This window comes from Ursus maritimus, unplaced genomic scaffold, assembly GCF_017311325.1.
Source record: "Ursus maritimus isolate PB19 unplaced genomic scaffold, ASM1731132v1 scaffold_16, whole genome shotgun sequence".
NCBI lineage: Eukaryota > Metazoa > Chordata > Mammalia > Carnivora > Ursidae > Ursus > Ursus maritimus.
This window is the reverse complement of record NW_024424008.1, coordinates 2,206,846-2,222,318: the sequence shown is the minus strand read 5'-3', so window position 1 is coordinate 2,222,318 and position 15,473 is coordinate 2,206,846. Positions and strand designations below refer to the sequence as shown.

The window sequence follows — 15,473 nt, the reverse complement described above, 5'->3', positions numbered from 1 at the left end:
AAGATATGAACTTCTTCTCTCGTCAACTTGTGATCTAATAAAGTTAAATTTTGTTTTTATGCCTATTAACAATGACAAGCCAATGGGATATTTTAAGTAAATGAGTGGCAAGATCATATGTATATTTTAAAATATTTCTCTGACTTCAGTTTGGAGAATGGTTTGATAATGAAACCTAGAACATAGTAAATTTCACTCAAGAAACAGTGGTACTGTAGTCTTGGCTGGTGACAGTGGTGATGGAGAAGTACGTGGACTCAAGAGCTGATTAAAAGGGAAACTTGACAGGTTTTGGTGGTGGGTTTGTAATGGGTGGTACAGGTGAAGGATATGTTCAAGATGGTTTCTAGCCTTTGACTTGTGGGATAGTCTGGATACATGTGCTATTCAATGAGATAAGAGATGCTAGAAAACCAGGCTTGGCAGACAAATGGTAACTTAATTTTAAACTTGGTGAGTTTTGGATATCTTTGACCCAAGTTGATATGTCAAGTAGGCATTTAAGGAGGTTTAGGCAAGAGATATAATTTAGTAATCATCAACATGGAGATGGTAATTGAGCATATGGACAAGGAGTGGAAGACAGAGAGAGCAGATTAGCACAGAGGAGAGAAGAAAATCAAAGAAAACCCAGGACTGAACCTTGAAACTGATGCCAAGGTGGTGGTTGGAAAAAAACCCATAAGAGAAAATGAGAAGGAGACCAGGAGGTGTGAGATAAACCAGGAGACTGTGATGCAAACCAAACCAAATAGAGTGTGTCAGAAAGAGGATCTGATCGATTGTTTCAGAAAGATTTTTTTTTTTTTTTTAAGAGGCATCTTGTGGAACTATAGAGGGAGGCCATGCCAGGAGTTGTGGGATGGATGTGAGGTGAGCACCGAAGACAGGGAGTGTGGCAGTGCTTGTGAGAAGTTTGTGTGTAAAGGGAGGGAGAGGGAGAAATAGCTGGAAGGAAGAAAGGAAAAAAGAGGCTTTTTTATTTTTATTTTTAAAGATGAAAGATTAACTGGAGACTGTTTGAAAGACAAGGCAGATCCAGTGAAGAAGGAACTATGACTCCAAGTTAGGGAACTAGAACAAATAATTGATGGTATAACTGCAAGGCTAGGAGGGCTATGATTCAGTGTAGGAGGTGGAAGGTTTGACATTTTGAGGATGGGCAGATGCTGTTTCAGTGGGAGGAAATAAGGACAGGATAGGAGAATGTACAAATAGGTTGGTAAGTTTTATCTTGGGAAGTTGAAGAAAATATCACTGGACACTTCTTTTCTCTGCAAGGTATTGTTCGATGCCATCTTCCAAGAGAAGAAATGGAGCTCAAGGTTTGAAAAGAATGAAGAAGGCTTGAAAAAGGCTTTGGAAGTAGGAAAAGTTGATCAGGCAAGCTTTGTAGGACAGACAGGCAGCATTGAGGACTCATTTAAAGTTGGTAGCTATAAATTTATAGTAAAAGCAGCCATTTCTGTAGTTTTAGACTTATTCTAAGAACACTTGGTATGACTAGGTGCAGGCCCTGGAAAATGAATGGTTCTATTCAAATAGAATTGGAGTTTTAGCAAAGGACTGATTTCATCAATTTTGTATTCCATTTCCTTCTAGTATACCATGAGTGTGGGGAAAGGACATAACAAAATTATTCATCTAAAATTATATTGGATATGGTAGTAGGTGAGTACCTAATTAAAGGTTTTCCAACCCACATCAATGGCAATACTTATCTAAAAAACACCTATTAAAGAACCTTCTTCTCATGCCTCCTTCATCTTAGTACTGGATGATTGTAAGAAGTAGGTGTGTTTTTGGCTCATCTTTTTATACTATTAACATTTTATTTTCCTTACTGGTACCATGCTGACATAATTTGTTGCACATTTTTAATGTTGTGAGGTTATTCCCTAGCATTATTCACCTTTAAAATCTTAGTTTTTTCACTGATTCATTTTTCCTTCATAGACCATAGCATTATTTGTCAACTCTCACCCACCAGTCTGTCTTTATGATATTGACTGGGACTTGCCTTTTGGGGTGAGTCTCCTATATATCGTTAGCTACCTAAAGAGTGAGAAGCACAGGATAGGAGTATCTACCCATACAAATAGTCAAGAGAAGCCTCAAGATTCATTCCATGGCCTTACCCAGCAACTACTCCACTGCTCCAGTCTCCGAATTCCTCCTCATCTGCTTCCCTAACTACCAGAGTTGGCAGCACTGGCTGTCCCTGCCCCTCAGCCTGCTCTTCCTCCTGGCCATGGGGGCCAACGCCACCCTGCTGATCACCATCAGGCTGGAGGCCTCTCTGCATGAGCCCATGTACTACCTGCTCAGCCTCCTCTCCCTGCTGGACATGGTGCTCTGCCTGACCGTCATCCCCAAGGTCCTGGCCATCTTCTGGTTTGACCTCAGGTCCATCAGCTTCTCAGCCTGCTTTCTCCAGATGTTCATCATGAACAGTTTCCTCCCCATGGAGTCCTGCACATTCATGGTCATGGCCTATGACCGCTATGTGGCCATCTGCCACCCACTACGATACCCATCCATCATCACTCACCAATTTGTGGCCAAGGCTAGTGTCTTCATTGTTATCCGAAATGCCCTTCTTTCTGCACCTATTCCTCTTCTCACTGCCCGGCTCCGTTACTGTGGGAAAAATGTCATTGAGAACTGCATCTGTGCCAACTTGTCCGTGTCCAGGCTCTCCTGTGACAATTTCACCCTTAACAGAATCTACCAATTTGTGGTTGGTTGGACTTTACTGGGCTCAGATTTCATCCTCATCTTCCTCTCTTACACCTTCATCCTAAGAGCTGTGCTTAGGTTCAAGGCTGAGGGGGCTGCTGTCAAAGCCCTGAGCACATGTGGCTCTCACTTCATCCTCATCCTGTTCTTCAGCACCATCCTGCTGGTTGTTGTGTTGACAAATGTGGCCAGAAAGAGGGTCCCCATGGACATCCTCATCTTGCTTAATGTCCTTCATCACCTCATACCTCCTGCCTTGAACCCTATTGTATATGGGGTTCGGACAAAAGAGATAAAACAAGGAATTAAGAAATTGCTCTGGAGAGGGGTGTGAATACGTAAAATAGACTTCTAATTCCTTTTCTTCCTTCTCCTCAGTGATTTTGTCTAGGCAGTGAATTGGACAAAAGCTTGGTGAGTATTTATTTTACACTCTGAAGCTCACTTCATAATTGACCCAGATTTCTTCCTTTATTCTACTTGCCTGGTTTGGGTGAAGGTAGAAGAAACTCATATTTCTTGAGTAACTGCTTTGAGCCTAGGCAATTTTATTTAAGTAAATTTAATCTTTCACAACATCTCTGTAGGCGTTATTACTTCCATTTTACATAGTAGAAAAAAAAAGAGGCTTTTCAAGAGTGGAAAATGCCAAAGGCCACCCTCTCTGGGAAGTGGCAGAGATTGAAATCCAGACTCCAGAGCCTGGGCTGCTTCTACAGACATACCCCTTCAAGTGCAATTGATGCTGGGATATCAGGCCTCTGTCTCCTTTGCTTGTGTTTTGTCCTTCTGGATATCTATTTCCCACCTATACCTACTTCCTTGAGAACCAGCAGATTCTCAGAGAAGGCAGAGACCTGCCTGACAAAGCATCTGCAGGCCTATGGAAGAAGGGTGTTCATAATAATATACAGCAATGCCAGCTTCCTATTCTAAGCTACACAGTCTCACTACCTTCAGCGAGTCTTAGAAATGAGGGTAGGTTGAGAGAGAGAGGTGGGGAGAAAAGAAGCCATTTCTCAGAAAATGGGGAAACTGAGCAGTACAATGGGTTGGCCACTTCCCCTAAATGTTTAAGCTACACATCCAGTGAACTGAAAATCAGGTCTTATTTGGTCTGTTGACTCTGCTCAAGAGCTCTAGCTGAAGGTGAGAAGATGCAGCAAAGGGTCAGGTTTCTGGATAATAATGAGTCTAGTCAGGAGACGAGAAAAAAAATTGCACTGGTTATTTTCAGAGATTTAATGTAAGCAAATGGTTTGATGGATGTTGGAAACTTGAAACGAAAACAGGGGATGCTGAAGTAATTGCAGAGGTAGCACCTGTGGGAAGAATCTTACACTTGAGAAGAATTTGGTCATTGGGCCATAGAAGTTTGGAGATAGGCCCATGGGACTGGGTCTCACAGCTCTGAGGAGGGTGCTGCCTTCAGCTGGTATTGCTGTCACAGAAGCTCAGAGGACGTGCCTTCAGAGCTGGGACTAAGATCTCTGAGGGTGGGACTCTGTCCTGCTGCTGCTGGTACCCCGTGGAAGTTCAGTGAGGCTGATTGGATCCTGGGAGTTCCAAACCCAAATCAAACTCAAACCCAACACCCACCCACCCAACCAACAAATCCTGGAGACTAGAATCAACTCCACTGCCAGGTGAAGAGTCATTGCTCAGGGTACTGACAAGACAGGGACGGGAAGAAGCAAGTATCCCTGCCCTGCTTTAGCCTCCCAGTCTTTTCCTGCTGTTCTCTGTGGGTAGAAACTAAAAGGCAGCCAGCTGACAAAGAAGAGTCCTAGAGTCCAAGTCCCAGCATCCCAAGCAGATCTGGATGGTGGGTCTGGGGCTGAGAGACAAGAGTTCATGACTGTGAGGCTCCTGTCAGTTCTGAGTTTGAGGGCTGTGACCACATGAGGGACAACTGAGGCAGCACCCTGCAGTGCTTCCAGGGAGTGGACACAGACTCAAGTCCTCCCGTACGGGTATGCAAAGAGACATGGCATCATAACATGATGTCACAGGGGCAGCTTTCATAGCTGTGGAAGAGTCTGGAGTTAGCTCTGAGCAGGATAGAGAGTGACCACATCGCACTGCAGGGATTCCCCAGAGTAACTGCAGCTCAGGGCTGGTGTGGGCTCCAGGGCGGACTCTTCCAAAGCCACACTCAGTAACAGCAGGAAAGGAAAATGACATCCCTTTGCCTACAAGAAGGGCCTCTTATTACCCTCAGGCTTGGCTCTCATTTCCTTAAGCCAGAGCCACAGGTGCGACTCAGCACTTGTCATTTTCCACAACAGAATTCTCTCACAGGGCTCGCCTCCATCTCACGGCTGTTGGAAGAGTTTATCCACCACCACCTTCCTCCTGTCCCTCAGAGGACGGAAGGGCCAACTTCAACACTGACGACCTAAAATGATACTAATAATCTCAACGTCCTTACATACTGATAACAGTGATAGTAATAACAATGACAACGAAAGCTCAAATGTTTTGAGCACTTGCAATATACCAGTATCTGCGCATATCAATTTTCATAAGACCCTTGTGTGGATGATTATAAAAATTAGTTTTAAAAACATCTAACAGAAAGGATGCAATTCATAGGAACAGGATACATATTGTCGGGAGATACTGTCCGGCATTTGGTCCACTCTGTCGGTCTCTCTAGGAGTGCTTTCTCCACCTCTGCTATGCTTCTCCCAGGTGCAAATCCAGAGGGGCCCAAAGAGGAATCCCTGTTAGTTGGTCATATTCAGATCTTAATTCCTGCACTAGGCTTCTCTAGATCAGGGCAAACAGCCACCATAATTACGAGAAGCTTGACTCAAACTGGGAGTGCATGGTTATAGAAACTACAGCTTGTGTTAGGGATTTGTAAGGGATGTAGGGGCCTGCACACCTGTTGTCATCCCTCAGAGTGATGAGCACAGCTTCTGGCACGTTAGGGGGCTCAGCAAACATCCACTTGCTTATGATATTGAAGTGACTACGAGAGAGTTAACCAACGGTGTCTACAATGCATCTTTCGTTCTAAGTAGGAGAGCCCTACATATAAGAACAGACGTGGCATGAACGTGAGGTTGGCTCTCCACTTTGGTCCTTGGGAGACAGGTTAAGAGGATGGCAGTTTCTCACAGAATTGTCAAGCCAGTGAAGGTGGCTCAAGGAACTGGACACAGTGGTTCTAAGACAGATTTGGGGTGAGTCTTCATACAGATAAAGGGAATGGAGGGACAGGATTACCCAAAGAGCCAGATCTTGAAGGGTAGACACACCTTTGCCTTGAAGCTCCCATTGCAAAAAAATGTCCTCTTAGTACAGTCTTTTAACATGTCTTGAATGGCTAGAATGAAGTAGCAGAAACTAAAGGCATTTTAAATGGACATTTTAAAGGTACAGGCTTCCAGTTTTAAGAGAGAAGTACTGGGGATGTAATGTAGGACATGATGACTGTAGTTAATACTGCTGTACGGTAAATTCGAAAGTTGCTCAGGGACTAGATCCTAAGAGTTCTTATCACATGGAAAAAATTTTTTTCTTCTTTTTCGTATGTATACGAGATACTAGATATTAACTAAACTTGTGGTAATCATTTCACAATAGATATAAGTCAGGCCATTATGCTGTACACCTTGGACTTCCATGCTGATCTATGTCAGTTACATCTTAATAAACTAGAAGAAAAAAATAAGATGTTTTGTCAGTTTAAGTGAAAACCTGTGGAGTCACTTTGCTAACACAAAATGACTGGTCCAATTGTACTGGAAGGGGGTGTATTAAAAATATGAGAAGGGGGAGGGGAGAGGCCAGCCAGTAGCCACTCACCTCTCCCTAGTTTGCATGTTAGTCACGTTTGCAAGAGGAACACAGAGACTTTTGGAAAAGAATATCTGAAACCATTGAATACTCCTATTCAGGACCAGAGCAGATTTAAATAAAAAAACCAGTAGCAAGAAAGCGCAACAAATCTCCTGGAATTAAATTATCTGGAGGAAAAAGGGAATTAATGCTGGTGACCAATGCTCAAAGACCTAAATATTGTCGAAGGAACAAAACTACATTTTCCACGTTCATCAAGTAGAGTTTGGGAGCCTTTTAGTACATAGTCATCCTGATGCACTCTTGTTCTTCAGATATATTCTAAGCCTACGGGTGTTAGCAACGAGAGCTGTGACCTCAGAGGCCCCGTGTGGGCCATCAAACTGTGCAGCCAGGGAGTCTATGAAGCCTGGAGTCAATGCCAGGAGTAAATAAAGGCATCATAGCCTGCAAGTCAACACTGCTCTCTTGTGGCTGCTGTTGGAAATAGCAATACTGGGGTGAATTCAGTTCTCAACCTCTGCGCGGTGTTTGAAAGGGGACTGGCAACTCTGTGTTCTGAAAACTCCCGGGATCTCCAACACTTAGGGAAGAGGCAGTGATGGCTTCAGGAAGATATCATACTTCCTGCTTATAAGGCACATGGGAATTGAATGATTAATTAAAAAATAAAATGATATAACAATTATACTCTGATTTTCTTTTCTTCAGTGACATCCAAAATCAGTAACAAATCAATGATGTGAGTCTGGAATTCATGAGTAGAATGTATCTTGGTATTTAATAAGATGTTACATTAGCAGTATTGGCTAAGGATTCTATATAGTAACATATATTCATTTCTTCACCTCCGCAACCAAAAAAAGGTTGAGCGCTTTATGTGCGGTTAACACAGGAGTGATTAGTATATGTTACCAAGAGATAAACTACTTTTAGAGAAATTATGCTCAAAATAGCCCATGAATTATCATCATTCCCAATTTTGCATATTAGGCAATTGAACAAAAAGGTAAAATATGGATGGTCATTCAGCTAACAGACCAGAATCAAGAGAGAAATCAGGCATCTTTGCTAACTAAATCCGTTTTTCCTATCATGTGGTCTAGGGATTGAGCTGCATTTTTAGATTTCGCCTGGACAGCTTTGTGGTTTTCTGAAGTTTTCGTGCTCCGGATTATAGATAGAGAGGCAGTGCACATCAAAACCCAAAATATATTGAATTAGTCAGTGCACGTAAAGTTAGTTACTACAACAAAGATAGCACAGTAACTTAACAGAAACTGGTTTACTTCTGATCCAGACCCAATCCAGTCATGGGGGCTTTGCTTCCTGTCAACACTTAGGGACCCAAGCTGCTCCCATATGTGGATCCTCTATGTATTCAGCCCTTTGGGATCTCCACAGATATTCTGAATCTGGCTGATGTACAACCAAAAGGAGATAATGTTCTGGATCTCTCTCTTTTTTTTTTAATTTAAAGATTTTATTTATTTATTTGTCAGAGAGAGAGAGAGAGCGCACAAGCAAGGGTTGCTGCAGGCAGAGGGAGAAGCCTACTCCCCACTGAGCAAGGAGCCCACTGCAAAACTCAATCACAGGACCCTGGGATCATGACCTGAGCCAAAGGCAGACGCTTAACTGTCGGAGCCACCTGGGCGTCCCATTGTTTCAACTCTTGTGGGAGATTTTAGGGGCTCAAATCTGGGAGAGATTTACATCACTTTTTCTGTCATTCCATGGGCCACACTGCTCACACAGACCCAGCTGCCTACAGGCGAGGCTGGGTCACTGAATGTTCATTTCTTAAGAGAAATGATACAAGAGAGACACTCGCATGTAAAACAAATTTATCCTCTTCCCCAGGGAGACCACCCGGGCTCTCACAAAGTCCAAGATCCTGAGCAGTCAGTGTCTTCTCCATCAGGTCCTGATGTGATTCCTCATGGACCAGTCGTTTTCCACCTCTCACCGCATAGGTAATGGTGGAGCAGACACTGGTATCCGTCATTAAGATTCCCGTTTGGAGGTGAGGCATGGAATTCGTTCAGCGGGAACTTGTCCTTGGTAATGCTGGAACACTTTGGGGGCGGGCACTGCCACATTTTTACCCACTGAAGTGGTGGCAGTTCCCTGACTGCACACTGGCTATGTTCTCTGGGAAGAACTTGCCATTGTTTCTATGACCCCTTGTTCTGACTTCGGGGGCGGGGTGTGTCTTCCTCATTGTCCCCCATGGCATTATGTCACACAGGCACTGGAACATGTGACTTCTTTTGCATTACTGCATGTGGAGCCTGCTTCCAGCTCATAAAATATTAAGATCAATAATTGTTTTAATTCTTAATCAAAAACTTTCTTTAAAAGCCAAGCTCAGATGTCTTTGTCAATAAACACCCTCAAAAACCAAACAGGTTTCTCATCTGTTGTATTTGTATCAGGGCAGTTCCATGCACTAATAATCACACACACATATTTTCTTAAGCATAATTTAAGTTTTTTCTTTTGTTTCTTTATTGTCTTTTCCAGCTCACCATGCCACTCCTTTTTAGGTAATGGTGTCTGTCTAAGGCCATCAGACTTGAGTAAGACCACTATACACATAATCTACTCTTCTCAGTGCTGGTTTCTATGAGTCTGTGTTTTTCAAAGATGATCTAAAGCTTTCTCTTAACCTTTGACCTCCCAAGCAGTAGGACAATTTTTCAAGACTTTCCTTTTTAGGTAATGGTGTCTAAGGCCATCAGACTTGAGTAAGACCACTATACACATAATCTACTCTTCTCAGTGCTGGTTTCTATGAGTCTGTGTTTTTCAAAGACAATCTAAAACTTTCTCTTAACCTTTGACCTCCCAAGTGAGTAGGACAGTTTTTCAAGACTCCATATTTATGGACTTTCTCTATTATCATTAATTTCTGCTTGAAGACCAGCCAAGTATCTGTTAAGCTCATCTACTTATCATAATAACTTGCCAATGGAATCAGCAATTGCAAACACACACAATTATTTTCAGTTGTAACGATAATAATCACACACACATATTTTCTTAAGCATAATTTAAGTTTTTTCTTTTGTTTCTTTATTGTCTTTTCCAGCTCACCATGCCACTCCTTTTTAGGTAATGGTGTCTGTCTAAGGCCATCAGACTTGAGTAAGACCACTATACACATAATCTACTCTTCTCAGTGCTGGTTTCTATGAGTCTGTGTTTTTCAAAGATGATCTAGAACTTTCTCTTAACCTTTGACCTCCCAAGTAGTAGGACAGTTTTTCAAGACACCATATTTATGGACTTTCTCTATTATTCATTTCTGCTTGAAGACCAGCCAACTATCTCTTAAGCTCATATACTTATCATAATAACTTGTCAATGGAATCAGCAATTGCAAACACACACAATTATTTTCAGTTGTAACGAACCATTGCCCCTAGACTTACTGTTTAGTAGACATGTCAGCTTTCATTGTTGAGTGATCTTTCTAACATTGGTTGTCGATTTTCTCAGTGTCTGCAGTGTTAATCAGGATAACTTGCTGGTTGATGAAACAAACAGTTCTATGTATCAGTGGTTTAACACGTACAATTTAATTTTTTGAGGACATCCATCCAATGCATGTGGAAGAGGAGGCTTTCCTCCATGCTTTCTTTTAAAAACTTAGCTTCCTCCATTGTGTGGTTCCATCATTTCTAGGGCTTCATGTCTTCAGTGGACTGAGGCAACTGGCCAGAGGTGGGGAAGAGAGTGTAGAGGACATTAAGGAGGCTATAAAGGTTGTGTCTAGAAGAGGTGTGTGACATCTCCTTGGCCAGACTCAGTCTTATAGCCCCAGCTAACTATAGGTGAGCCTGAAAAATGTAAATTTATCTGTGTGTCTAGGAGGAGGAAGAACTCAGCTTAGTAAACCTAGCCTTGTCTCTGTCATTGATACACACTAATTGTCAGGTGAACTTCAAGTTGGGCAGTGGGAAGGGTGAGAAGTGGTAGGAGACCTCTGGAGATTTTGTGGCTCTCCTGGTCTCTCTGAGACACTGTCAGACCTAGAGCCTGGTTTGCTGTTTGCCTCTTTCAGAGGGCTTATTAAGTAGATCATCAGGTTTTATTTTAGACTTGCAAGAGAGAAGCAAAGGAGACTTTCTGAGTCCCTTCCATGTTTTCCAGTTATCCCCATATCAGTTGTAAGGATGAAGAGAGGGACATTGGTATGCTGCATCTTAGTGAATGGGTACCGGGATTTGAATGCCCTCCCCTCCAGACCCAGTCTGTAGCACAGAACTGTCCAAACACATTCCTGAAAGCTACCTTAAGATATGCTAGGATGACATCAGAAGCCTGACATGGGAATCAAATGAGTAATGCATTTTCTGCTTAGTCCTTGAGTTTGTGCAGAGTTCTTGTGGTCTGTCAAGAGACATTGCTGTTAGGACACAGCGGGTGGGGGACCTGATCAGTTAATATTCCAGGGAAGCACAGACCTTGCTGGATTCGCTCCACAAAGCCACTGAATTTATTGCCTTCACTTGGGTGTTTATAATAGAATTAAGAACTGTGTCCTGTTTGAGAAAGAGGCTGAGTTTCCTTAGACCTATGCTTGCTCCTGAAAAAGTAAATATTGATTTGTCTGTAGATGGAACCAAAAGAGGTCTGTTTATGGGTCCATGTGCTGTGCTTCCTCAGAGCAGGGTGAGAGCAGTTTCCTTGACTTCCCAGGTATGCTGCTGCCTTTGGAGGAGTCTGAGGACGTCTGTACACTGTGTTTATCCTGCCAACTACTATCCGCTAGAACATATTTCTGAGACTGTAAGATCACACTTCTCTGCATGTCTTTTCTTCCTGCTGTGGGGCAAATACTGCTTTGGTTAGTATCAACACCTTCCCTTTCCTTTTGCACCATCATCTTTTTTCTCAGCCAGATGAATCACATAGTTCACCTATCCCCCTCGTCCTCCTTCAACCACTAGTTTTTTCTCCATATTTATGAGTCTGTTTCTCTTTTGTTGTTGCTTCTTTGTTCATTCATTTGTTCTGTTCTTTTAGATTCCACATGTAAATGAAATCATATGGTATTTATCTTTTCCTGTCTGACTCATTTCACTCAGTGTAATACTCTCTAAGTCCATCCATGTTGTCCCAAATGGCAAGATTTCATTCTTTTTTATGGCCAAGTAATATTCCATTGTATATAGATATACCACATCTTCTGTATCCATTTGTCTATCAGTGGACATTTAGGTTGCTTCCTATCTTGCCCATTGTAAGTAATGCTGCAATAAATATAGGCATGCATATATCTTTTTGAATTAGTGTTTTTGTTTTCCTTGAGTAAATACCCAGAAGTAGAATTATTGGATTATATGGTATTCCTGTTTTAAGTTCTTTGAGGACCTTCCCTACTCTTGTACAGTGGCCGTGCCAATTTACATTCCCACCCACAGTGCGTGAGGGTTCCTTTTTCTCCATTTTCTTGCTGACACTTGTTATTTCTTGTCTTTTTGATACTACCCATTGTGGCAGGTGTGAGGTGATACCTCTCTGTGATTCTGATTTGTTTTTTCTTGGTAATTAGTGATGTCGAGCGTCTTTTTATGTGTCTGTTGTTTATCTGTATGTCTTCTTTGGAAAAGTGTCTATGCAGAGCCTCTGCCCATTTTTAAATCAGATTGTTTTACTGATGTTCAGTTGTATGAGTTGTTTATGTGGGTATTAACCCCTACCTGACATGTCATTTACAAAACCTTCTCCCATTCAGTAGGTTGCCATTTTGTTTTGTTGGTGGTTTCCTTCATTGTGCAAGAGAGTTTAGTTTGATGTAGTCCCAGTTGTCCATTTTTGCATTTGTTTCCCTGGTGTGGGGAGACACATCCATGAGAAATATTGCTAAGGTTGAGGTACAGGTGATGACTGCCTGTGTTCTCTCACAGTGGCTGTATGCTTTTAGGTCTCACATTTAGGTCTTTAATCTATTTTGACTATATTTTTGTGTGTAACGTAAGAAAGTGGTCCACTTTCATTTTTTGCTAGTTGTCCTTACATCATTTATTGAAGAGACTGTCTTTTCCCATTGTATATTTTTGCTTCTTTTATTGTAGATTAATTGGACATATAAACGTGGGTTTATTTCCGGGCTCTCAAATCTATTTGTTTTTAAATCTACACATATGCTAACATTCCAGAACCCTAAAGATGAGGTGTTCTGAATAGAGCAAGAGAGATGATTCATTACCTACAAAGGAACAGCAATTAACTGGTAGTGTACTTATTAGCAGCAACAACAGAGATCAGAAAGCTGTGGAAATGTGTATATATATTTATAATATATAATGTACATATACATATAACATATATAATGTGACATATAACATATAGCATGTTATATACATGTTATATAAATATATATAAATGTATAATATATATAACATTCAGTTTGTGTGTGTGTATATTTATATAAAATACTTGTTAATATTCAAATTTTACCCAGATAAATTGTCAATTAAAAGACCCTGCTTAAATAATAAAATAGAAACATATTTTTGAAAGTACTAGAAAGTTAAGGAAAGGTCAAAATCTAGGAGAAGATAAAAAATGAGAGATAAAGCCAAGATTTAAAGCTACTTCTGCTCTGAGGACTTCTGCCAAACCTGAAGAAATCAGTGTGAAATGGAGCAAAATTTGGCAATTTTCTGGTTTGAGGAGACAAAACTCAAAGCGTAGGATTAAGAACAGGGTCAACTATCCTCCCTACCCACTCCACATTCTAACCTGAATCTTTGGATGTGCTCTTAGGGGGTGGTTGGACTGAAGTTCATCAGTCTTTGTGTTAAATGGTAAGATCTTAATCTTAACATCTACAAAGACCCTATTTCTACAAGAGGTCAAACTCACATGCACCTGAGGGTTAGGACTTCAATATATCACTTTAGGGGACACATTTACATCCAAAATATGTATTTTTGGATTTCTCATCAGGAATTGGTAACTATAGTTGTTGCCTTTAATAATATGTATCTCATTAGATTGTTATGAGGATTAAATGAAATATCAGATAATATTCAGAATATTATGATACATATATATAATCTCCAAAGATTTATTATTATTATTACTTGTGTTATCCTCGGTGTGACTTTATATAAAGTTTTGGTCTCCCTCTTTAAGGTGGCAGAAACCATTCTTTGATGTACATATTTCAAATATGTAGTGCTTTGTCAAAGTAGGATAAAAGTATTTGTTCAATGAAAAAGTAAATATAATTTTATCCTTGCAACAGATCTGTGTTGGAAAGTTTGTTATGCCCATATTTCAGATGAGAGAATTGTGGTTCTGAGAGCTGATGAATGTTTTTCAAGGAAAAGCAATGAGAAGGTAGTAGAACAAGGGTTCAAACATAAGCCTCCAATTATCTCTTCCCAATAGCCCTATGATCTGACAGTGAAGAGGGATTATTCATTTACAAGAAACATGGGGACAAGGGTTTTTTGCTCAGAGTAAACTCTATGCTCTAGCAGCATTCTTTCATTGAATGATGATTCAATCATGAAATACTTTTCTTCATTTGGCATATCTATCAACTCTGTTTGATGCTGACAAGGACCTTGGCACTTTGCCCAGGACCTCCAGATAGCAAGGCAGAGGTGGGGGCAGGACAGCAGTTAGTGCATGCAGGGAACAAGATAATATTCTATGTACATTCCTGCCCTGATATCTCCTCCAGCGGTTGTGGGTAGGAAAGTGTAAGAGCCAGAACCAGACTCCACTTGCTCTCCTCTTTCCAAATTCCTGTGCCCAAAGCCCAAAAGATCGTACATTTAGCCTGAGAATCCCTATCGTAAGACACATCTGAGAAGGTCTACAGGGGCAGCGATCTTCTAAGTCCTACTGTGCATCATTCAGAGTGGTGGCTGCACTGGTGGCAGTCCCACTGGTTCCCAAGGAAACAATGCCAAGTGTTGCTGTGTGGAAGGTGAAGATTGTTAACAGCTGAACTTTCTGCACCCAGACTTAGGTGACAGAGTTTAGACCAAGAACAGCTGTGAAAGTAAAATCTTGGACATGAACCACATGTGTGTAAATAGGGCCCCTTCCAGGGATTTGCTTGGGTCCAGACCACTGATGCTCCCACTGCAGGAGAGAGGCTCACAGGGAAAGTGCTTCCTGGTCTTTTGGTTGCTAAAGGTCCATGCTCCTTTGATGGCTGGTGGTGTCCCTCTGTCACCTCCTCCACAGAGTTACAGGGCTGAGGAGCGTTTAGTCAGTTCTTCCCCACAGGTGCATCCGCATAAATTTTCCTGGAGAAGATTCTCATCACAGTTGCCTTACCCTTCTTTTCCCAGGGTTTCCTTATTTAGATCCCCCAAGAGCCTTTAACCCCTCCTGCCCTTACTTTATTGACAATGCCGAATCAAGCCTTTTGCAGTATATTCTCTTGGGAGATAGACCATGGGGCCTCAGGGCCCTAGGGCTTAACAAGGGCACCAACTCCTGTGAACAATGGGGAGAGGGGCTGTAGTGGAGGCAGAGTTCATAAAACCAGCCTCCAGAGCCCTTGGAGGGACCAGTTTAGTGCTTTCTCCAGCAGCCAGAAAGAGCAGGAGGGCAGCCTTCTGAAGCTGGTGAGTCTCAAGCTGGACCAAGCAGGACGACTGTGAGGAAGGAGATAATGAGGAGAGGAGGGGAGTCCAGGATCCAAGTATGTAAAGGAAAAGGAGCTCTTTCAGTAGGGCCTGGTGTACGTGCTGACCCTGCCAAGATGCTTAGATCTGGTAGAAGGCTAAGTGGCAGGAACTGACCTAATGCTGTGATTTCATCAGAGATGAGGCTGAGTCATTTTGCATCTGTCCAGGGTTTGCAAACTTCCATAGACTCAAAGACCCCACCCACATCATGGCTGGGAGACCAAGGCCCTGTGCCTGGCTGTGTCAGAATCTTCC

The 15,473-nt window shown here is 42.0% G+C and overlaps 1 protein-coding gene across 1 annotated transcript; it reads left to right on the top strand.

Moving 5' to 3' along the window:
• The first annotated feature begins 238 nt into the window (after positions 1-238).
• On the top strand, positions 239-3,073 carry LOC103681444 (olfactory receptor 56A1). The gene has a single exon (XM_008711007.2). It carries the CDS (start codon positions 2,129-2,131, stop codon positions 3,071-3,073), a length of 945 nt encoding a protein of 314 aa, XP_008709229.2. The 5' UTR covers positions 239-2,128.
• Positions 3,074-15,473: the final 12,400 nt, after the last annotated feature.